Source organism: Oratosquilla oratoria, chromosome 1 (assembly GCF_046742065.1).
Source record: "Oratosquilla oratoria isolate Oo_2021 chromosome 1, ASM4674206v1, whole genome shotgun sequence".
In the NCBI taxonomy this organism is placed as follows: Eukaryota; Metazoa; Arthropoda; class Malacostraca; order Stomatopoda; family Squillidae; genus Oratosquilla; species Oratosquilla oratoria.
In genome coordinates, this window is record NC_134777.1 from 32931434 (window position 1) to 32955433 (window position 24000).

Below are 24000 nucleotides of genomic sequence, written 5' to 3' on the forward strand. Positions count from 1 at the left end.
CTCGAGGGGGAATACCATAAATCACGAGTGGTCAATAACGGCCATTATAGCTAAGTAAACGAAGGGTTATTAGCCGGAAGGTAGTTTTATGGACGGCCGGGTCATTCATCAAGCATACACGGCCTCCGACTTTGAAGCTCATTTCAGCCAGCCAGGTGGGGCGCAGACGCCGGGAGGGCGGGAGGGAGGGAGGGAGGGAGGGAGGGAGGGAGGGAGGGAGGGAGAGGAGGGTGGAGAGAGGGAGTGAATGAGAGAGAAGAGAGGAAGGAAGGGAGGGAAGGATGAACAGAGGGAGAGAAGAAGGGAGAAAAGAGGGAAAGAAAGATGAACAGAGAGAAAGAAGGGGGGGAGAGAGAGAAAAACTAGGGAGAAGAGAGAGAGAGTGAGTGAGGAAGTGAGTAAAGGAGTGAGTAAATGAGTGAGTGAGTGAGTGAGGGAGGGAGGGAGGGAGGGAGGGAGAGGTAGAGAGAGAGCAGAAAAAGAGAGAGAGAGAGAGAGAGAGAGAGAGAGAGAGAGAGAGAGAGAGAGAGAGAGAGAGAGAGAGAGAGAGAGAGAGAGAGAGAGAGAGAGAGAGAGAAGGAGAGAGAGAGAGAGAGGATAGGCAGCCAGCCAGACAGGCAGACAGACGGACAGACAGACATATAGACAGGGGGACAGACAGAGAGCCAGAAAGGCAGACAGGCAGACAGACAGACAGACTGACTGATTGAGTAATTGACTGACAGACTGACTGACAGACTGACCAAGAGACTGCCTAACAGGTTGACTGATAAATTAACTGATAGACTAGTTGAAAGACTGGCTGAATGACAGACTAATAAAGTGACTGACAAGTTGACTGATAGATTGGGCGACAATAGGCGAGGGAGGTAAAGCACTTCACAAAAGAAATTAGAACGATGATCTAACTCTAGTGCTTGAAAACATATTTACTTTTATTAGATACCGCTTATGAACGCTTTCGTCATCGTTGTTTATCATGAGGTCCCACCAACTGGAGCGAAGTGAGTGTAGTTCCTCAGGATTTCGTTTTTGAGCTATGAGTATTACTACTTCCAAAAATGTTTTACGTCGTGGATTGAAACCTACTTTATCTAAATCAAGTGATTATGTAAATTTGAACTGAAAAGCAAATGAACATAGAGCTATTTAGATCCTCTTAAAGATATAGGAAAAGTATATCGACGATCAGGAAAATGGATGATGAAATTTAACGCAATTACGTGTAATGTAATACGTTTAGGGGAAAGTGAATACGGAGTAAAGCTATAACTTATATAGAAACGTTGTATCTCTTAATGCAGTAACATTCCTTAAACTGAAAAGAATCAATAAAATGTTCTAAACCATTTATTGAAAACGAAAGGTTAATTTGCAGTAGTCTTAACCTCTCTGTCGTTGTGATGCTCAGTAAGCTAAGTAAAGATGTCTGCCATCAGACCAAACAAAACTTGAACTGTACATTGGTCAAAAAGCATGACATAAATTTTCTTTCCTAATGAAGAAAAATACATAGTGTCCTACAAAATGACGGACCACGCATGATTAATACTATTCTTATCTAATTGGATTCTATGGACCGAATACCATGTGTGTGGTCGTCCTTGTCATCGCTTCATTTGACGTCGATTTCCTATTTACGAACGTTCCCATCATAAGGTGATTGAATTTATTCTAGATCGTGTACACCGGTGCGATGACAACAAACTTCTCGGTTTTCCGGAAAAGACATTCATTATTGCTAGAACTGTATAGAATAAGCCCTTTCCACCTTCCCGAGCGACTTGATGTATCGACAGACAGATAGGGTAGCGTTGGCAGCCCCCCTTGGAGCCCTGTCTGTTATTTTCTTTATTTGGGACCCTCGAATCAAGGCCCCTAGCTATAAACTGCCCCTCATTGTACTGCCACTATGTCGAATGCATTTATACTTACGCTAAAGATTCCCAAGAGCTGGAAGACCTACGAGTAAAATGGTACTTCATCACTTCTTCCGGTCCTAGTTTAACTTTTGAAGAAACTATAGACGAAAGGCACTCTTTCTTGGACATACTCGTCTCTGCACATAGGGCAGGATTCAGTACCACAGTATATACCAAACCCACAAACATAGGAAAATGTCTTAATAGTAACAATGAATGCCCTAGGCGTTACCTACACTCCACCATCAAGATCATGCGTCAGTAGAGCAGTTTTCTGCTACTCCACCTGGAAAGCGTCCATCAGAAACTAGAATACATCCTCATTAACACCGGTCCCCTTAACAACGACGTTTTCAATGTTATCAATAGACACGTAGATATATATATATATATATATATATATATATATATATATATATGTATATATATATATATATATATATATTGATATATATAAATACATCAAGTAACGTAGATGTCGTAACACACGAATAAAATAAATCTTAAACCCACTCTCGGAGAAAGATAAGCTGAGATACAGAGTAAACCGTATATTTCGACACCTAACTGTGAAAACTGCTACAGAGGACCACAGTTAGTGGTCGAAATATCTGGTTCACTCTGTATCTCAGCTTATCTTTCTCCGAGAGTGGGTTTAAGTTTTATATGTATATATATATATATATATATATATATATATATATATATATATATTTGTTTTGCTCCAAGGCTCCATTACACTCACAACCCATCAAGTTATATTCTAGAAACCACAAGTCTACAGGCAGTAATACAGATGAAATGATCAAAGACGTACGACACATAGATCTTATAATCTACCACAAAGCAAAGAGGATAGTTCACCCTTTGCTTTGTAATAGACCCGCCGTGACCAAGACCCTCTTGAGGGCCATGTCATTAACAAGCATATCTGCAATAGTGAGGAGTGTGGACCGTGTTCTTACATTAGAATGAGACATTTGGAATCAGGCCCTCAAGACGCCTAATATGTCACCCATATGCCATCAAGAACCATTACGCCACACTACACAACTTCCACCTTATATGACAGTGCCTGGGCAAAAACACCAAAATAATCGCCAGAGAACAAGACTTTCGATTTCTGTTTCTAGAATCAATCTATATAAGTACAACACAGTCCACAGTGAACACACAAATCAAAGTATTAAAAAAAATCCCTTTTCAAAATGCCACAGCCCACCCCTAAGAACACTCTAGTCACTACAGTGTTCCGTAGAGTCCAATTTGTTGGGCTAGATTGTCTAGTCCAACAATTTTCAAACTCCACGTAGCCTCCTTTGAACTCAGCTCGTTCCCTTTCCTAATCCGATTTACATGAATCATATAAGATGTCATCCTTGTTAGAATCAATATATCAAACCTGATGATAAAACAAGGTAGTTTCAAAACATCGCTGACGTTTGGAAAACTACTGAAGACAGATCACTAGAAATTTGTATAGATATGAGTTGCATTGAATAACAAAGACAATGATAAAGCATGCTAACAGCACATTTAGGTCCACAGCAAGGTCGGATAAGAAAATTGTGTTGGTATTTATCTATGTGAATTTTGCTAAATTGAACTATATTATACTCAATTGCTTCATGTTAAAATCTATTCCATTTCTTGATGATGCGGTCGGCATTTTTTTTCTCCCACCTCTAGGTTAAACTTGTGTCCTGACAGCTTGAAGCCATTATTTCTTGTCATGTGAATATATTGTGTAAATATGTTTTAAATCTTTATGTTATCAATTCTCTTTAAAATGTTAAGAGTTTGTATGAAGCCCACCTGAGTCTCTGTTCTTTTTTTATAATATTTAAGAGAGAATAGGTTCGAATATCTTCAACGATTTTCGTAAGTATATTCCAAGTGTGGGTGGACCAGTGATCTATATAACTTAATGACGTTAGGTATATATTTTTTTCAATCAAATGATCGCACTACCAATTCCAGTATCATATTTATTTTCTGTGAGGCAGAAGTACAATATCTAGATGATATAAGGTCGTTAATGACAATTGCATCAAGAGCTTTGCCAACGCCGTACCATGAAGATAGAAGACTTATGGTTACAAGAAAATAACAGAACCGTAAGCTACAAAGAATAAGTTTGGGTAACTTGATGCCACTGCGCACAGAGAACGAATCGGTCGCCCTTTAGATACATCCCTCAGGTCTGCTTCCCCTGCCGTTGCACGTTCGTGTGAAGACTTGTTTTCTTAAAGAAAAATTCTGTCATTGCTGATGCCGACTTCTATCTTTATTGTAGCTGCTACCAAGCAATTTTACCCTAGGCAAGGAAACCATTTTACTGCTAAAGATGTCTTATATCTTTACTCTGGTTGCTGCCAGACGATTTTCTTCCTCGGCCGAAAAAAAAATTCAGTGCGCAGGAAAAGAGTTAGATATCATGGAGTGTGTGCAACACTTTTCGTACCTCATACTTCGGGGTTGCTCCCGCGATGCAACTCAAATCGCGCATAAAATTCAGATTCCTCTTGTCCGCTGTTCTTTCTTCGGGCAGTCATCACCCAGCCATCAGGTCCTGGTCAAACTTGGCTCCGAAGCTTCTCAGTCAATGGTTCTTGACTCAGAAAACGTGCCCTCCAGTGGTAGTGGTGAAGGTGGGGAGGGGGAGGCAGTGGATGTGTAATTGCCAGGCGGCGAAAGTCGGAGGAAGAGAAGGAACTTCTCTACATATATCTCGAGTGGTACTGAACAATACAGTGGTCAAGAATGCCGATGAAAGATTTTTCAATACATAATGAGGTCAGATGCAGAAAAAAAGGTAAAATAAAGTGCAGGAAATAAACATTCCACGCAGCCCAATAAGACAAAGAAAATGGACAACTGACCGACGTTAGAGCATTTTGCCTAGGGCTTTGCCGACCTACAGTCACTTCAAACGTATGATGCTCCTCCCCCCTCTCTCTCTCTCTCTCGTTTTCTCTCTTTCTTTTCATACATTATTGAATTTCTTTTATTTATCCACGGGATTAGTTGTTTATTCATATAGTCTTTCGTTATTTCATCTGTTCATTTATTCATTCATTCCTCCATACTTTCATTTATTAATTCATTCATTCATTCAACCGTTCATTCATTCACTCATTCAATCATTCACTCATATATATTTTTTCATTCATTCATTCATACATTCATTTGTACATTATTCTTTTTTCATTTGTTCATGATTCCATCTATTTATTTGTTTACTATACCGATGTATACCTTTACTTGGCCACACGCGCGCACACACACACACACACACACACACACACACACACACACACACACACACACACACACACACACACACACACACACACACACACACACACACACACACACACACACACAGACACACACACACACACACACACACACACACACACACACACACACACACACACACACACACACACACACACACACACACATGTATATATATATATATATATATATATATATATACTATATATATATATATATATGTGTGTATATATATATATTAATATATATATATATATATATATATATATATATATATATATATATATATATATATATATATATATATACGTATTTACAATTAGATTTGAAAGTGATATGGTGAAACGCTTTTGGAGAGGTGAGGCTCCGAAAGAAACCTCATTCCAGAAGAGAAGTTTTAATGGGTGGATGGAAATCATCATTCACAATGTTAGAATGAGAACAAAGTCTCTGGCTGTTGCTTAAGTTTATTGAAAAGTCTCTTTCTTATGACCTTGGCCTCATACGGGTTGTCCCAAAGTTCCATCCAGTTGGTCTGAGGATGACGTCAACAACGACAACAACGACGTCAATGATGTCAGTGGCGACAACAACGATGACAGCAGCAAGAACGACAATAATGACGTCAATATCAACGACAACAGCAACAAACACAAGATCTTAGAATACTTCGGTGCAATCTGTTTATTTTTTTGCTTAGGCGAATTTTTATAAACTGCCATCAGTTTCAAAATTTAAAATAGTGCTGGAATCTATGGATGGAAAAGGGGTAACACTACATTTACCTCTTCTTAATACTTGGGGAGAAATAATAACATCAACCTGGAATTATGGAGGAATGATTGAGCTACTGAAGGTAGCAAAAACTGTTCCAGGCTATAGTACTTTCCTGTTTGATTCCCATTTACAGTCTGTGGTCGATCATCCCGGTGAGTAACGGGCGTCCGGCCTACGGCATGGCCACCATTGTCCAGCCAGTAAAAATTTTCACTCTCGTTGACCAACCAGGGCCAAACCTGAACTGCAGTCAGAACAAAAAAAACAGTGGATGTTGGACGTCCAGATCTAATAATAAAATGACGGCTACCCTACAATGTTGACGATGATGACGGGAACGACAGTGTCATCAATGAAACCAGCAATGGTGTAAGCAACAATGGAAATGGCGTCGTCGACAGCGACAACGACGACGATGACTTTGGTGGTAATCATGATAATTTTGGCGATGATGACAACGGCATTTGTAATCATGGTGACAGTTTTTATATGATCATGAGACTAATAGTAAAACCAATCAATTCAGCTGGGAGCATACGCCGGGGGGCGCCTCGCTTCACTCATACTCTGACGCCATTCCCCAAGGTTTCTCCTCGTAAGGTCATCATCATCATAGCTTATCACGCCAGACAGACAGCCATTCAAGAGTTCTTTGGTTAATTTTGACCAGGTCAGTGTTGTCTAAATTGGTTGAAAGCGGGCACGAGCTTAGGACATGGTCAATGTTCTGTTCAGTTTCTCCGCACTCACAGGATGGGTCGGTTTTGAGGCCCCATTTAACCAGATTGTCACCAGTTCTGGCGACTCTGGATCTTGCTCTATTTAGTGTGGACCATTCGCGTCTTGGTAGCAGTGCCCCATCTGAGAGCTCTTCACTGGGTCCTTGCACTGTACTGTTAGGGAGAGTTGTGCTGTCAGACTCCTTCCACTGTTGTATTCTGTAATTGTGGGGCAACATACCAGGTGGTATCTCCTCCACGGTGGCAAAGCTCTTTTGCGACTTGAGTCTACTTGGGTTAAATGCAGCCACCCTACCCATTCCAAACAGCTTCTGTAGGCGTCTCCTTAGTTTCCTCCATCGACGGTTGTCTCTTGTGGAGACAACCCTTTGAATAGGATCAACATCATGGAAGAGTGTCACGTGCCCATATAACCGAAGGTGATGTTCATGAATTATGCTAATAAAAAGGGTTTCAATGAGTGTCAAGGAGCACTTACTGGTCTAATAAAAGTCCTTCCAGCAATGTCAAATATTTCAGGAACTAGGTACCATATACGTCGAGACGCCTCTTCAAGTCAACATTTAGTGCTCATTCTTATAGTCGTATACAAGATAAAGGTTTGCATCTTAGTACTCTTGCAAAGATAGTGAAAACGCCATATACTCGAGCTCAGCGAGTCTATAATACTATGGTCCATACTATTCTTGCAAAGTCCTTCCTGACATGACCCACCACTGCTTAGCACAAGACTACCACAGGATGAGAACTTTTCACCTTAATATCTTCACCTCATGCATGGACAGACTGAATTGTGCCATTCGATATAATTTCCAAACATCTGGACCTTATTCTTGGTCCGAGACTCAGAGTTCCAGAGGTCTAGTCTCCCTGTGCAATGACTCGAGGGATCGCCATCGTCTCTGAAAGGACTACAGCATCATCAGCAAAGACAAGGTCAGTGAACTTATATACTTATACACATATATTATATACTTATACACATGTATACTTATACACATATGTACTTGTACACACATATATTTATACACACATATATACATGTATACATGTATGCATATACACATCTCCGTGTAGCCAGGTAGTATATATTCTTGTAGACAAACGAGGTTGAAGGTAAAGAGGATTCACTTTTAATTATTTTATTGCGTGTATTCTCTATAAAGCGCGCAGTTTTCTTGTCGTGTTCGTTGAGAATCCTAAGTAGTTCTTTTATTGTTACCGACGTTTCGGAACCTCTGGTGAGATTCAAGGCGTGAGGTTATGTCTTGTGATGTGAAGTGCTGGTTGTGGTGAAGCTCCGTGGGATGCCGTTTGAAACTTTCATAATTAGGGGAGAGCTTAAATAGACATTTGTTGTATGTTTATATATTTTTTGTAACATGAATGTTGTTTCGACCATTCTTAATCTTTTGATGTCATGTTTGCTGTGCATGATAATGTTGCTGTCTTCCGTCACGTCCCTAATAAGGGATTATCCATATATTCTTCTGGTGGGACGATATACTGTCCCATTCTACTGGTGTGATGTTATTTTCTTTGACAAGGTGTTCGTGACGAAGCCTGGTAGGTAGGCGACTGCAGTCACCAACATTGCCAGTATATTGGCATAACAGGTTCACTTTTTGAAGAGCATTTGTCGATGGAAGACAGCCGTTCTTTATAAAAAAAAATACTGTATGTTCGTCTTTATTTGTACACAGAGGACATTTTTTTTTTAAGTTTAAGTAAAACTCCTCATCCATGAGGGGCTAAGAGGAGAGGGGGGAAAGGGTGGTGGACGGGAGTGGAAGGGGTGGAAGTAGGTATATAGACAGATAAAAGTAAAGGAAACTAACCTGCAAGTGAATGTCCTGAGAGATATCGACCCAGTGTCATTAAATCTCTCGTCAAAAGAGCATTTACACACTACACTTCTTGTACGGTCCCTAAGGCAGAACTAAAAAGTTTCACAAATAATTGCTTACACTACATATTCAAAAGAAGAAAAGAATGAGGTAACACGATGATGAATAGACACCTTTATAATCCAACAGGCACATCAGGCCTGTACAGCTACCAACTTATATTATAAAAACGTCATGTCATCCTTCTGCAGAAAAGATAAAAAAAAATTTTACAAACAATATACAGAGAAATGCCCAACCCATCGAATATGACATACATATCAAACTTGTTATTTATTATAAATCAAGGCGAGCCTCCAGCCTAGTTATGAATAACACTGACATGTATAAATATATATGTATATACATGTGCAAATTTATACATATAATCACATGTATACAGTATATGTAACCATATATATATATATATATATATATATATATATATATATATATACATGTGCACATTTATACATATATAATCACATGTATACAGTATATATGTATATATATACATATATGTATATATACATATATATATACATATACTTACATATACATACATGTGTATGTATACATACATATGCAATTTATATATATATATATATATATATATATATGAGTGGAAGGGCCGTGAGCTGAACACAGAGAACAGTTGGAGTTTTATTCACTGACGTTTCGTCCTTTGAGAATGTCCTGGTAAGGACGAAACATCAGTGAATAAAACTCCAACTGTTCTCTGTGTTTAGCTCACCGCCCTTTCATTCGTTTGTCTTCCATACTTCAATATATATATTATATATTAAATTATATATATTATATATAATTTAATGCTGTTGTATTTAATTCTACATGCATCAAAGAAAACCTGCTTCCTTACTTCACTAATATATATATATATATATATATATATATATATACATATATAAATATATACATTTATATATATATATATATATATATATATATATATATATATATGTATATGCAGAAAAACCACTAGGAAAATAACGGAAATGAGACCGAGCGCTTTCGTCTATTCAGACATTTTCAAGGTACAAGTACAGAAAAAGAGAATAGTATATATACTCAGAAAGTAGGATAGATCTCTCCCCGTGACCTATGGGCTCAGAGTCCCGAGAGTTTGGTTTACAATTTTCTTAATAATAAATTCATCCAATCTATAAGGTCCATGACTTAGATTTAAATGATTAACCAATGTATCCTTGATCAGACTGGATTCTATGATATTTCTATTTAAATAAGAATTACTCCTAACAATTACTTTAGCTTCATTCCAATTATTACAATGGCTGAAATCCCTAAGATGAACAAATAACGTGTTGGACGTTTGACCACTTCTAATGCTATACTTGTGTTGCTTTAATCTAACATTCAATTCCTTTCCAGTCTGACCAATATAGCATTTGTTCCAATCTTTACATTGAATTTTATATACACACCCTTCCTTATTTTCAGGGGAATTTCTGTTATTTTCCTAGTGATTTTTCTGCATACTAGAATCACACGTTCAAGTGATTTCTTCTGCAGATATATATATATATATATATATATATATATATATACATATATATATATATACATATATATATATATATATGTATATATATATATATATATATATATATATATATATATATATATACATATACATATACATATACATATATTTGTATATGCACCAAGGGCCTCTCCCTCCCGGACGACTATTCAACCTGTTGAATTTCTGACCAATCTGGTTCCATATCCCATTTCGATATAATATCGAATTTGTGGGCTTGTGTTCTGGTGAGATGACATCGTAATGAAAGGGTTTGAGGAGGAGAAACCGCATGGCTTCGCCGTTATTGCACTCTGACTACTTTACCCTTTCAGCAGACTCATAATTGGTCATTTGTGCCACCAGGCGGAATGAGAGAAAAAAAATCAACAACTTAGATTATGGGGCCTACAGAGCCATGCAGGAAGGACGACGAGCCCTCGGCATTCCTGTGCTGGATACCCCTTTAGCAGGCTCATATTCGGTAAACTACACCATTAGTCGGAACGAGGTAAAAGTTACGACATTATGGGGCCTAAAGGTGGAGGAGCAACTATGCGTTCGATTAAAAACAACAACCCTTCCAGTTAACCTGGAATGCGAGAGAGAGAGAGAGAGAGAGAGAGAGAGAGAGAGAGAAACGCGAGAACGCCAACCAACGCCTTGCAGAACTGTTATCATATTATTTTTTCTACGACTGGAACCCTTTTCAATGAATCTTCCTTGTTAGATGAAAAAATAAGTCCCATCTGGTTCAAAGTGTCTTTTGTGGTGTGTGACGATCTTGTAGGAATACAAGGCTTGTCTAGAGTAACGCGGCCATAGCGTAGGAATGTACCCTACAATTGACATACTTCTCTACAGGAAATTACAGACAGTTATTACGTGTGTGGGCACAGACAAAACAGGATGAGTGGAGGGTGATTACATACATTTATGCATATGGCCAAAGGAATGCATAACATTTAATCATGGACGTTAACACAAGTGTATACAGGTGGGCCCATTCTTGAGCTTTACACACATTTACTTGGGTGGGCAAACTGCACTGTGTACCTCTACGTGTATAATGTAATGAAAAAAGACGTGTAATGGTATGCTGTCTTGCCAACTTTTTCTGTACGACAAATCACACGACGTTTGACCAAAAGACTGGAAGAGACTGTTGAAAGGAAGGATGTGTGAAATGTGTATGCCAGTTGCTAACTGAAGCACAATGTACTTAAACACATAAATGTATAAAATTCGTTTAACTTCATACTAAACCGATATGCAAAACCTTGTCATGATGTTTCATACTGAAAAAGAACTATGGTCATTTGTAGACTATTATGTATTCCAACGAAGTTTTACATCTCCTGTGCAATCATTTGTACTTTGTAATGACCTCCTCAGGCAGCTAAGTTGGGTATAGCTTCTATGATCACCCGTGTCTGTTTCTCTGTTCGTCCTTCTCTCTGTACATTTGGCTTTCTGTCTGTCTATTTGTACGTCTATATGTATGTCTGTATATATGTCGGTATATCTTTCTGTTTGTCTATTTGTGCGTCTATATGTATGTCTGTATATATGTCTGTATATCTTTCTGTCTGTCTATTTGTCTACGTGTCTGCCTGTACTTCTGTCTATCTGTCTGTCCGTCGGTGATTCCGTCTGTCTGTGCATCCATCTGTTTGCCCCTCCGTCTGTCTGTACATCTGTCAGGCTGTGCTTCTCTATCTGGACGTCTATTGGGCTGTGGTTCTCTATCTGCCTGTCTGGCTGCCTGTCTGATTACCTACCTGTCTTTATGTCTGTCCACCCGTCTGCTGTCTGGCTGTCTATCTAATTGTCTATCTGTATATCTATCTGCCTGTCATTCTCTGTGTTTGTTCGTCTTTCCACAGAATATCTAAAAAAGCTATGGTTGACTATTTCGATTAAATTTTCCGCATGTGTAGCACATTAAACAATGAAGAAAAAACTTTTAAGGTGGATCAGTATCAAGGATTTTCTTCTTTTTCACTGCGAGATAGACGTTGGTCATATACATGTCTTAGAAAGCTATAATTAAGTTTTACATATTTTTTTTGAGAGATGTCGAAATGGACAATTAAAGGTTGATATCTACACACATAAAAAAGGCCCAGGAATTCATATGATTATTTCTATAGGAAAAATAATCACCGGTTATTCATCTCAGACGGTATACTTACATAGCCATGTTTTTTTTTTCATGTCGCAGCCTAAAAATTAGTCTGAATTTGAAAACGGTGTTGGGCATGTGTTAGTTTAAATGAGCGTTCTCTGAGCGTGTTTTAGCTGAACTAAGCCATTTGGGGGTCGGGTTGGGGTGGGGGTACAGGCAGCAGCCCTAACAACTGTGCAAGTCATCAAAAGAGGTGAAAGGGTTAACAGTTCTGTCTTGAATAGCGGATGTCAGCTGCCTCAGATCCCATGTAAATGAGGACACCCGACTTCTTTCCCAGCAGCGACCTGCTCCCGTATTCTCGACGTGTTATTCCAAGATCATTTCCTAAATATTTTCGTACTAAGCGCCGTGTGTACTAAAATTGATCATTTCATATGTAAAAATCCTATTGTCGTAGAGAAAGGACTTCTGTTAATCGCCCAATCTCTACCATCATCAAGATTATTGTCACAGGAAAAAAATACATTCTGTGTATTAAGCACAGTCACAGATCAACTATTCTTTCATTTTAAAGGCTATTCATTTTCAACCCTTTCGTTGCGTTTTGTAGCTCTAGCATGCATTCTAGCTGGCACTATGAAAGAAAGGGGTTCATTCATCTTGAACCTGTCAAGATGAACTGCATTATTCAATGGTAGTCTTGATTCTAGCTCCTGCATCCACATGGTTGTTTTCATCGTAACACGAAAAGATTTAAACGAATATCAGATTCGAAGATCCTTTTGGCCCCAGTCATCACCATGTCGAGTGTGAACAATACCAAACCTGAAGATATGGAACGATTTTGTTTTATGCCTTCTGAAGCACGTTAGGAGAACGCCGTTTGATCCACACTCGGAGTCAGACAGTTAAGCCTATTTCATCTCGATTAACAGGTTTAGCCTCGATTTAAATTTTGCCTGTCGCCAGACGATTTCATTCGACCAACCTACCGAAACCCCTCTGTGGAGCACAACAAAGAATCAGTCCAAAAAAGCTCGTGACTTCATTGGCTAGTTCGGTGACGTCATCCATGTCAGCCTTTAGAATTCTGGCAGGTGTGGGGCCTTCCTTCAGCTGACTAAAATCATCTGCAAACATTCGTGAATTTCATACAAGTCAGGCTGCTGTCGTTCAGAAACTATTACCGCCTTCTAAGTGTTAATATCAAAGCAGATGATCTCCTTGGGCTCATCAGAAAGCTGACAGTCATCCATATACTTATAAAATTCAGATCATCTTGTTTGTTATCTTGGTTGAAACCGTCACCCAGCCAATCAGAAGAAGAGGTATGACGTAACGACTGAGGACCAACCAATCAGAAGAGATATGACGTCACAACTGAGGACCAGCCAATCAGAGGAAGAAGAGATCAGAAGAAGAGATATGACGTCACGACTGAGGACCAGCCAATCAGAAGAAGAGACATGACGTCACGACATCCGCTCTGTGGGTCCCAAGGAACCCCAGCGCTGAGCGCGTGACGTCACAACTGCTAATTTTCCAATTTGCCAATTTTTGAATTTCCAATTTTCCGATTACATATTTTCTGACCATTAATATCTAAAATTTTCATATTCAGTATTTAAAAGTATAGCCAACTACATAATTAGCATCTATGAGGCATAATGACTTTATTAAAATATTACGAACCTTATAAGTCATATGATGCGTAGTGTTCCAAGCAACGACGACATGACGTTACAATCTTCTGCATTTCACTTCTTATAACTAATCAAGTCACTGCCTTCGACTACTAAATAAAGCATTGTCTTAATAAAGATTTTATTGGCCATTTTATCAACAACGTATCATTTAAAATTTTATTTGACCCAACGGGTCGCGGGTGGTCTAGTTTGTAATACATTTCACCGTAAGCTCCTTCATGCAAAGAACCAAAAGCTAAATGGACTACGTCTTTGTACTCCTCCTCCTCTTCCACCTCCTCCCTCTCCTCCTCCTCCTCCTCCTCCTCCCTTACGCCTTTCCAAAGCACCAAGAAATCCTTGTCTCATCCTGACGATTTTAATAAGTTTTGTACCTTTTCTAACGACGGGACAAAGAAGTATTTTATATTCCTTATATTTCTCAGATTTCGATAAATATACGAAATTTCTTTTTCTTTATCCATATTGAATCATTTCATCTTGAATTACTTCAGTCGTCTCAAGAGATGGTCTAATTTAGATAAGTCTCCATTGATTCTGGGTCAGACGATGCATCCTGACATTTTTCTTCCAGGAAGAGGAGAAGAGACAAGAGGCAGCTGGAGCAACAAGCACAAGAACAGACAAGAACCAACAAAGCTGCTCCTTTGTGGGCGCGTGCATGCATGGGGAATTATATCCGATTACGTGCGTGTAAATTGCTGCAGCAAATTATCAAGTAATGAGCGTTTCGTTGTCTCTCTCTCTTTCTCTGTGTGTTTGTGGTTGTGTGTGTGTGTGTGTGTGTGTGTGTGTGTGTGTGTGTGTGTGTGTGTGTGTGTGTGTGTGTGTGTGTGTGTGTGTGTGTGTGTGTGTGTGTGTGTGTGTGTGCGTGCGTGTGTGTGTGTGCGTGCGCGCGCGTGAGTTTATGTGTGTGTGCGTGCGTGCGCGCGCGTGAGTTTATATGTGGACGTGTACTAGTAGATGCAACTCGCAGTGTCTGGCTGTCGCTGTTGGCTTTGAACTCCTGAGCACAGCGAACATATGCAATGTTTGCTACGGGAGTATTCTGTCTGTAACTATTTAGGAGAAAGTGTCTTCGATCAACCTTTATTAACTTTAGTACTTTTATGTTCCTGCCCCCGTTGCAGTACCTACGGCTGTCTTTTGGGACTCTTCCTTTTTAGTAGGGCTCTTTCCCTTTATGCATTTAACAATCTGTTGAAGAGGATTAATAATGGTTGTTGACAGAAGACCTTTCTATTCGTAACAATGTCGGATGCAAATGAATAATAAGTAGACAGAAAAACAAAACGAATTAGTTGATAGATTTATTAATATATGGTTAAATATATAAACAAATAAATCAAATAAACAAATGCATAACAACATAGATAACCAAATGAATGAATGAATAGATAAGCAAACAGATACGTTTATAGGTTAGTGAATAGTTAAATAACTTGATAGATAAATAGATTAATCAACTAATTAAATGATTAATCAACGATTTGGAAATTAATCAATATTCTTATAAATTGATGAGTTAATTAGTAAATAAGTATAAAACAAATAAAATAACAAACCAATACTTAATTGAATAAATGAAAATTAAGCAAGTAGAGAAATAGTTAATATATAGATAAATAAATCACTGAAAAAAGTGAAATGATAACTAGATACAAAAATAAACATCATTAAATGAACAAGTGAATAAATAATTGACTAAGTGTATAATGTATCAATGAATGAATGAATAAATGAACTAGATAAATCAATAAACATGTGCTCATGCAGTATGGAAAGATATAGATAGCCAAATGACAGACATTGTATCTTGTTTCTTAGATAAATAGCCAAATAAATCTTAAAACTTATAAATGTGGATTACATTCCGTCGATTCTGCCGGTCACTGAGATGGTCTCTACCTACTCCTGCGTGCAATGTAGTTCAGTTTGAAGCTTTAAGAATCGTTTAGGTAAACATCTAAGCAAGATGCTGTAATGACTGTCATTTATTTTATATTATTTATTTATTTGTTTCTCATTATTTGTCTGTTTCTTATTTGCTTGATTTTCATTTATTATTATTTATCTGTTAATTTATTATTATTTACTTTTTACCTGTTTGTTTATTATTTAATTATACCTATGTATTTATTTATTTTATTTATTATTATTTTTATTATTATACTTTTCATTTATTTTATTTACTTATTATTATTATTATATTTTTTTTCGCATCCTACCTAGTTATGGACCAAAAGGTCTCCTGTCGGCATGCTTCGCCTTTGTAATCCTTTGTAATCCTTTGTCTTGACAATTTGTTTCTCGTTTGATTGTTACCTAAAGTGGAAATGTTCTCTATTTCCTTCAAAGTCTTGAAAACCTTTTCACGTGAGCGTCTATTCTTTTTGGAAAAAAGTCAGATATTTGACGAGGCTTACACATGATTTGTTTATCATGTTTAGTAACAATTTAGCAGATCGTAGATGTGAAATTTTCGATCTGTCAGTGTCTTTGAAAGTACTTGGAGAATATTCGAAAACAGTATATTGCAAACGTGGCTAAACTTTTCAATTTTTTGAATAATTTTAATATCCTGTCATTATTTGTTAATAATTTCCATCTTTGATTCCAGAGTTAACGGAAACATTTTGAGGTCAACTAAGAGATATAAAGTTTTGATTTTTTGTTAATTTACTTGTTTTTATTTGTTGATTTATTTATTTATTCATTTATCTATTATTTATTTACTTATCTATTTATTAATTCAGTTATCTATTTATCAATTTATGTATATAGTTATTTATTAATTTATCTAATTACTTATTATTTATTTATTCATCTATTTATTTATTTTTATTTATTAAATTTATTCATTTATTTACTTATTTACTTAGTTATCTATATACTTATTTATTCTTTTTATTAATTCTTTGATCTATCTACTCATGTATTGATTTCATTCAGGGTTTTGAATTATTCTTCAATATGACCCTTTGGGCCATAGTGTGAAAGTGGAGGTAAGGGAGAGCCACGTCTAGAGAGGCGGCAGGAAGGGGACCGGGTCCCCTATATTACTCAGAAGCTCCTGTAGTCAGAAGGCTCAGTAATCAGGAAGCACCATCTGTCAAGAGGCCCGCTATTCAGAAAATTGGCAAGATATACGGTAGCAAAATAAATAAATAGATGAATAAAAATAAATAAACAAATAAATAAATAGAATAAAATGAAATTGCTGAGGAAGATTTTCATAGTCTCATCCCTAGGAATATAAGAGAAAGGGTAGTTGAGCACGCTGAAATGCCAAGCAGAATATGGAGTCTCTGACTTCATTGAACCTACCTATTTATATACCATGAGCTTTTTCCTCATATAAGGAAGGTAGCTAAGTCAGAGGCACGTACCTATTCCCACCCATTTCACTCCCCTTTCCACCCTCCCATATCAGCTCCTCGTGGATGACGGGTGATCCCTGCATCCGCCAACTGCTTTGCAGCAGGACCCAGCACATCCACAGCAAGGCCGCTTCACTTTATCGGCGACCTCCCCTCTGCATCCCCTCATATATACTTCATGTAGATATTCTTCATAAAAGTACTTAATAAAGTATATAAAATATACTTCATAGAATATACTAGCCCATCCTAAAGTTCTGCTAATTGCAGCAGTCCTTTTCATTTAAATACCATAACTAATATTGGAAAAAAAAAAAAAATCTGACTACCGGACCCTCTGATTACTGGGGCTTCTCACTACTGGGCCTTGTGGAGTGTAGGGCGGACCCCAGAAGGGCCTATAGTCTTCAGTCCTAAGTTTCAGCGCATGCCTGTGTTGGTCCCACAATGAAATGAAATATGGTACGAAGGAACTTGTATCTCAGGGAAGAAGAGTACGCGTGGAAGCCTTTTGTCTACGCCGTGATTTCTTCACTTTTTGATGGAATGTGGGACGTGGAAGTGTACTGTTTGACCAGTTCTAGTTTAATACATCGAACAAAGTGGTGAAACAAGAACAAATTCTCACGCCACAGTATACATGTACAGAACTCATTGCTTTTCCACATCCGTCTGCAGATTGCTTGAAGATTTTTAGTTATTTGTTACTCTCGTGTCTACATTTTGATGATTGTGCATAATACATCTACTCCGACTCCTTATTCATTCTCTCTCTCTCTCTCTCTCTCTCTCTCTCTCTCTCTCTCTCTCTCTCTCTCTCTCTCTCTCTCTCTCTCTCTCTCTCCTAACACAAGAAAAATTGAGTTATCAGGGCGACCTACCATTCAATCTAATTGATAATCAAATAATACTTGTACACCATCTCACAGCTGTACATTACAACTGTACATAGTCAATATATTCTGAATTGTTGATATGCTGTGAAACCTAACATTATTGGTAACTTAAAAATTGGGGAACCTAAGGACACAAGCGAACACTAACAATATACCTGAAGAAGAAGAAAAACATCTACATAGAAATGAAAACTACTTTTTCTTACCTTATATGTGTGTGTGAATTGATGAGAGCCAGGATGAGGATGTATGAGATAATCCGGGTCATGGTCGATCGTCAATCAAATCGAATATTTCATGGTGATATGAATTAGCGTACTTTTATTTTCACTCATTGACACTTCTAACTGCTCATTTTTTTTCCTTTCTCTGACAACGAATTTCATGTGATTATAAAGATTCAATGAATTTTCTATCAAATCACTTTCATAATTTTTTCTTTTAATAATATCACTATTCACAATGATTCACAGTAAGGACACTAGGTATTGTAAGAAGTCATGATGACGCATACTCTGTGATTGCCACACAGTTCTCGGCCATTTTTTGTGTGATTCGTTGTCCATGCAACTTGGATCCTGTGCAACATTTACAGCACTATAAGTCATAGCCCGGTCAACACATTGCAGAATAGTTCAAAGATTTTTACGCAAGTTCTGACTGAAGTAAATGCTTTTAGCTAGTATCATATACAGCAATGGTGATCAGACCTGGAATGAATATTAAAAATAAATCAATCTATTGGATGCCTGTCAAGTTTTACGTTTGTTCACTCTCTATGCCTATTTTTTCTTGTGAAACGGGTGTAGAATAGCAAAAAATATGTCACTAACCATTTTTTTCAGTGAAAATCCATCTATATATATCAAGAGCTATTTCCCCCTTATAAAGGAGGTAGCCAAACCAAAGGCACTTGCCCAATCCCACCCATTCCACTCTCATCCACCACCCTTTCTCCCCTCTTTCATCTTAGCTCCTCATGGATGACGGGTCATCCCTGTATCCCGCCCACTGCCCTGGGTCAGAAGCATTGTAGTAAGACACAGTACATCCACAGCAAGGCCGCTTCACTTTATCGGCGACCCCTCCTCTCCGTCCCCTCATCAGAAAAAGGGAAGATGGGGAGAGATCCCTTCAGCGAAAAAGGGGTCCTAAATTTTTTGGATATCGATGACCTTTGATTTCGTATCACTAACGAAGAGGAAATTCTACTACCACTCAATTGATCCGCTGATTCCGCATTCTCATTTTCCCCATTTTGACATACAGTTTATGTCACATTAGCTCGTTGAAATATATTATACCTTTCCTATCGAGGGTTAGGTATTGCACTTTCGTCTCTAATTGAATTTTCGCCACCTTGTTGGACGTAATCTAGGTCCAAATAAGTAAAATAATATTTACTTGCCTCAGATTCCGAAGATACATCACTGTCCTTCTATTGGTACTATGAAACCTAGTACTACCTGCTGCGTGGTCAGGTTGTCTGTGACTAAATAGGCTTCTCACACTAGTTTCCAGCCAGTGAAGAGAATATGTTGGATAAATGGATGGGAATAAAGTGAGGCCATTCCAATGACAGATGAACTCCCTACGAGTCAATGATAAACAATTCAACCCCCGTTATGGGTCACTACACCACGTGTTTGCCGCGTGTGGCGTCACCATTCTAGACAGCTGTCTGCAGGATTGGGCGACTTGCTCCAGTATAGATTCTGTGGGCGTTCTCTTCGGATCTTCCATAGAGGGATGTCTCTTGTGGAGACAATGAACTTGCGTGCCAGCGTGCTGCTAAAAGCTCTTGACTGAGTCCCACGTAACAGTACCTGGTCTGATACAAGGTTATACCAGAGATATCCCATAATTCTGCTAAGGAATTTGGGACCGAGAAACGTCGATACACGTCTTGAAATAAAAATTAAGTGTCTATTTCTCACAACCATACATCAACACAGGGAGTACAAGTGGTTTAAGAGTTCGTATTTGGACTCGATCTCGCCTCCCTGTGCCGTAACAAATGTACACAACGACTCCGCAAGAATTACAGCATTATCAACAAAGACAAGGTCGGCATCCTTGGTGTTGCCAATGGATGTTATGCAATGACACTGACCGACAATTCTATCCAATATCCAGTCCATGTAGGAGTTGAAAAGCGTTGGGGCGAGGACGCATCCTTGTCTCACTCCTGAATTAACAGGAAAAAATTCGAACACTCCTCCTCCTCATTTCACAGCACTCTGTTCCAATGCATAGGCCGGGCACCAGGTCATTTATTTCATGTTGGGTCCTACGCACTTTGAAATTAGTACAGTATTTTTACAAGGTGACTGGAGCCGAATTCCAACTTTCTGTTTGCCAATCATACACATGTTGTTGTTTTTTCTATGTTGATTTTATATCCTTTGGAACCGATTCTTTTAGTAACTGTTATTCTTAAATCTTTCTCAATATCCGCTTGTTTTAGTCCATCCAGTTTTTGTATTACTCCTATCTTCTTTTGACTATCCCCCATGTCCGTCGCACTATTTACTGGTATTAGATTTAATTTGCTATTTCTAGATCCATTTGTAGAAACAAGCAAATTTTTTGTTGGTCTCTCCTAGTCTACTATTTATCATTATTCTCAACGTTTATGTTACTGAAAGATTAATTTGTTGGGTCGTTTATATCGACTTCAATTGATCGAGAGTCGGTTATAGGTAATGCGTCCTAAGAGTCTTATCCCCTTCGGGTAGAGCAGCTTTGTCTGCTGATAGCAAAACCAATGCGAAAAAAAATAATCCTCTATAACTGCCACATATACTCATATACATTGTTTCTAAATAGTTCAAACTCTTTCACGCCTTTCGTAATTTTTTTACTTCTCATCAGTCTGGCCTAGGGCTTTTTCCTTACCTTTCCTAAGCTGGCTACAAAGAAAACTTCTCCATCTGGTGCAGCTGTTTGTTACTTCCTCTCAGCATCTGATATCTATGCCCAATACTCTCATGTCGTGCTTTCAAACTCCTTTGTAGCATAACTAAGGACGGCCAACATCCAAATGCAAGTTCGTCATACAGGGTGTCTTTTTTTTTCTATGCGATTATCCTCCATCCGATGGATTTGGCCGAATCAGTGTAACATTTGTTATCTGAGTAGTATATTTATGGAGAGGAGGCAATCACGGGAGAGGATATCCGAGCTTGATACTGTATTTGCAAGAGATCCCAAGAATGCGGTGGATGTAGCACATATGATTTTTTCCCCTTAAAATGATGTGTCTTGGTACAGCTTTTGCAAAGAGGAGCACTGACAATAAAACACTCCTTGTACACCACTGTCTTGGTCGAAGTTAGTTTAGTGTTCTCCGAAAAACGCGTTACAATCCGCACAAAAGTGGGTTTAGCTTCCCCCCCTACGTTTATTGATTTCGACATCAAGGAAGAGGCTGTCGCTGGTGGTGAGTTCCAGGCATGTGAACTGGTAAACAGCATCTAATTTACAGGATCAAGGACGGTGGTCCTGCAAGATGGACAGCGCGAAGCTACCCATTTTCAATACCCGTCGACCCTATTTTCTCTATCAAGATGGGCTGACATCTGTCTCCGGACTGAGCCCAAGACTTCTCTCTCTCTCTCTCTTTATCTTCAACTGTATTTCTTACACGTTTTCACACATCGAGAGCTGACAACCTGTCACTACCCCCCTTCTCCTGCTACATTCAGCCGGTGATATATACAGGCTCACACTGATGCAGCACAGACAACAGTCTAAAGTTTCCTCCCAAAGAGATATGTAGGAGGTCCCGATGGCCGTTGCCAGCCACTGTAGGGCAGCGGGTTTTCCACTTAGTGAAATTCTAGGTAACAATTATAAATCATCATAAGAATAGTTGATAGAGTTTCTTTTATGACTCCATACACTAGTCTTATTCAAATTGATGATCTGCACAAAGTCCTTATAGGCCAGAGGAAAGTTATTCATCAGACGCTGCCATTGCTGTTTAGTGTGTGTGATGATTGCAACATCAATGGCAAACAGCATTTCTTTGATGAGGATTTCGCGAAACTTGGTCTATCCTTGAGATGTACAAGGTTTAACTGCTACCATTCGCACCTAGTGTGAAGGTAAATTCCTTTAATTGACGATCAAAACGATGTCCACTGTACATCGTTCCACAGGAAAGCCATACTGTGATTCGGGTTTGACGCGCTTAACCAGTTTTTGGAGCTCTATCAAAATTCATGCAAAGACTTTTAAAACGACGTTTAGATCGAATACGCCCCTATAGTCTTTACAGTTACTTTTGTCATCTCTGTTATCTGTAAAGGGAGACTGTTTTGCATTTCTAATATAAGGACAGTAGCTATTCCCCGAGAAATTAGGGAAATCCTACCTCACAAGCACCCAGTCGGCAGGGCCGAAATATCACAGGCACCTACGTAAGGGTAAATCTTGAGGGAACAATAGGGCGATAGGTATGATAGAAATGAGGTTATGATCAAAGATACCTAACGTAGAAAACAACTGATAAAAAAGAATGATGTTGGAGCTTTGTCCAAGACGGCCAGAGCATTGAGGTACTTATTCTGGATCGTTCAGATTAGTTAAGTGGGTGAATCAGTAAAATAGGAGAAAAGCCAGTATTGGATATGAACAACGAAATCTCCTAATACAGGAATTTCAGAGGAAGAAAAGTGAAACAGGTGTTTGACATAACCTCAGTATTAAAAAGAAATTTGGATTGTCCTTGTAGGTAGACTTGAATATGTAATAAATGAATGAAATTTTAGCTGAAACTATATGGCCAAATTTTTAAGTAACCATGTTAAGAAATACGAGCTGATCATTGCGTACATATGAAAAATATCTCAGATGTCTTAGTTTCAATGAAGAATAAAAAATAAGGTTTGGATGAAAAGAAAGAGATAGTGTTTCACAGAGAAGAAATTCGAGTGCAGGCTGCAAATATGACAGACATGAATAGTGACAGGGAGCATCGAGACACTTCTCAGTGTTGTCAACAAGAGACCAGATCAAGATGGGGATGTTTTCAGTCGTCTCCCCCTCCCCGTGGCTGTTGTAATAGACACCATAAGGGTTTTCAGAATATGACTAAGATATATACTATGAGCAATGTGTTGCTTCATGTAGTGATGAATAGAATACCAGTCTCTAAGATTAGCCCTGATTGTTCTTTGTGTCATAGGCAACAGGAAAATGGCAAGGAAGGAAAAATAATAACTGGGCTCAACAGGCAGGCGTATCAAGAGCTCCCTGGAACGCTGTGTTCCCTGGTCTTCCCTTCTTTCTAGCTCGTAATTCTGCATTGAAAAACTTAAGAACAACAAGGCTCCAGCTTCTTTTACTGATCTCAAAAGCATATCTGGATACTGATTTATGTTCCTCTTATTCAAGTTATAGAAAAAAGTAGTTTGCCAAATATAATAATTTTTCTTATTTCAAGTCCTGTGGCTTAGGTTTATGACTTTCCTCCTTTAAAACAACTTCGTATGCAGCATCTCTGCTTAGAATCAGCAGTCTTTAAACTATCCCATCTCTTCCCTTCTATATATAATATTTTGTTTAATAATTCATTCCATATCAAGTTCTCTAATAATGAGTACATTGTCAAGTTTACTGTCCCCTTGATCTTCATTTTTTCTTTGTGAACTTCAAGAACAATCGATCCAAATTCTATTACATTACCCTCAATGTA

At 38.3% G+C, this 24000-nt stretch overlaps 1 protein-coding gene across 1 annotated transcript in view; it reads right to left on the bottom strand.

The window, feature by feature from the left end:
• Wnt2 (Wnt oncogene analog 2) overlaps positions 1 to 24000 on the bottom strand; it is a 128260-nt gene that overhangs the window by 88283 nt on the left and 15977 nt on the right. Inside the window, exon 2 of the mRNA XM_076197603.1 lies at positions 18506 to 19009. Within this exon, the coding sequence (XP_076053718.1) occupies positions 18506 to 18567 (62 nt within the window). The 5' untranslated portion in view covers positions 18568 to 19009. The remainder of the gene's footprint in view (positions 1 to 18505; positions 19010 to 24000) is intronic.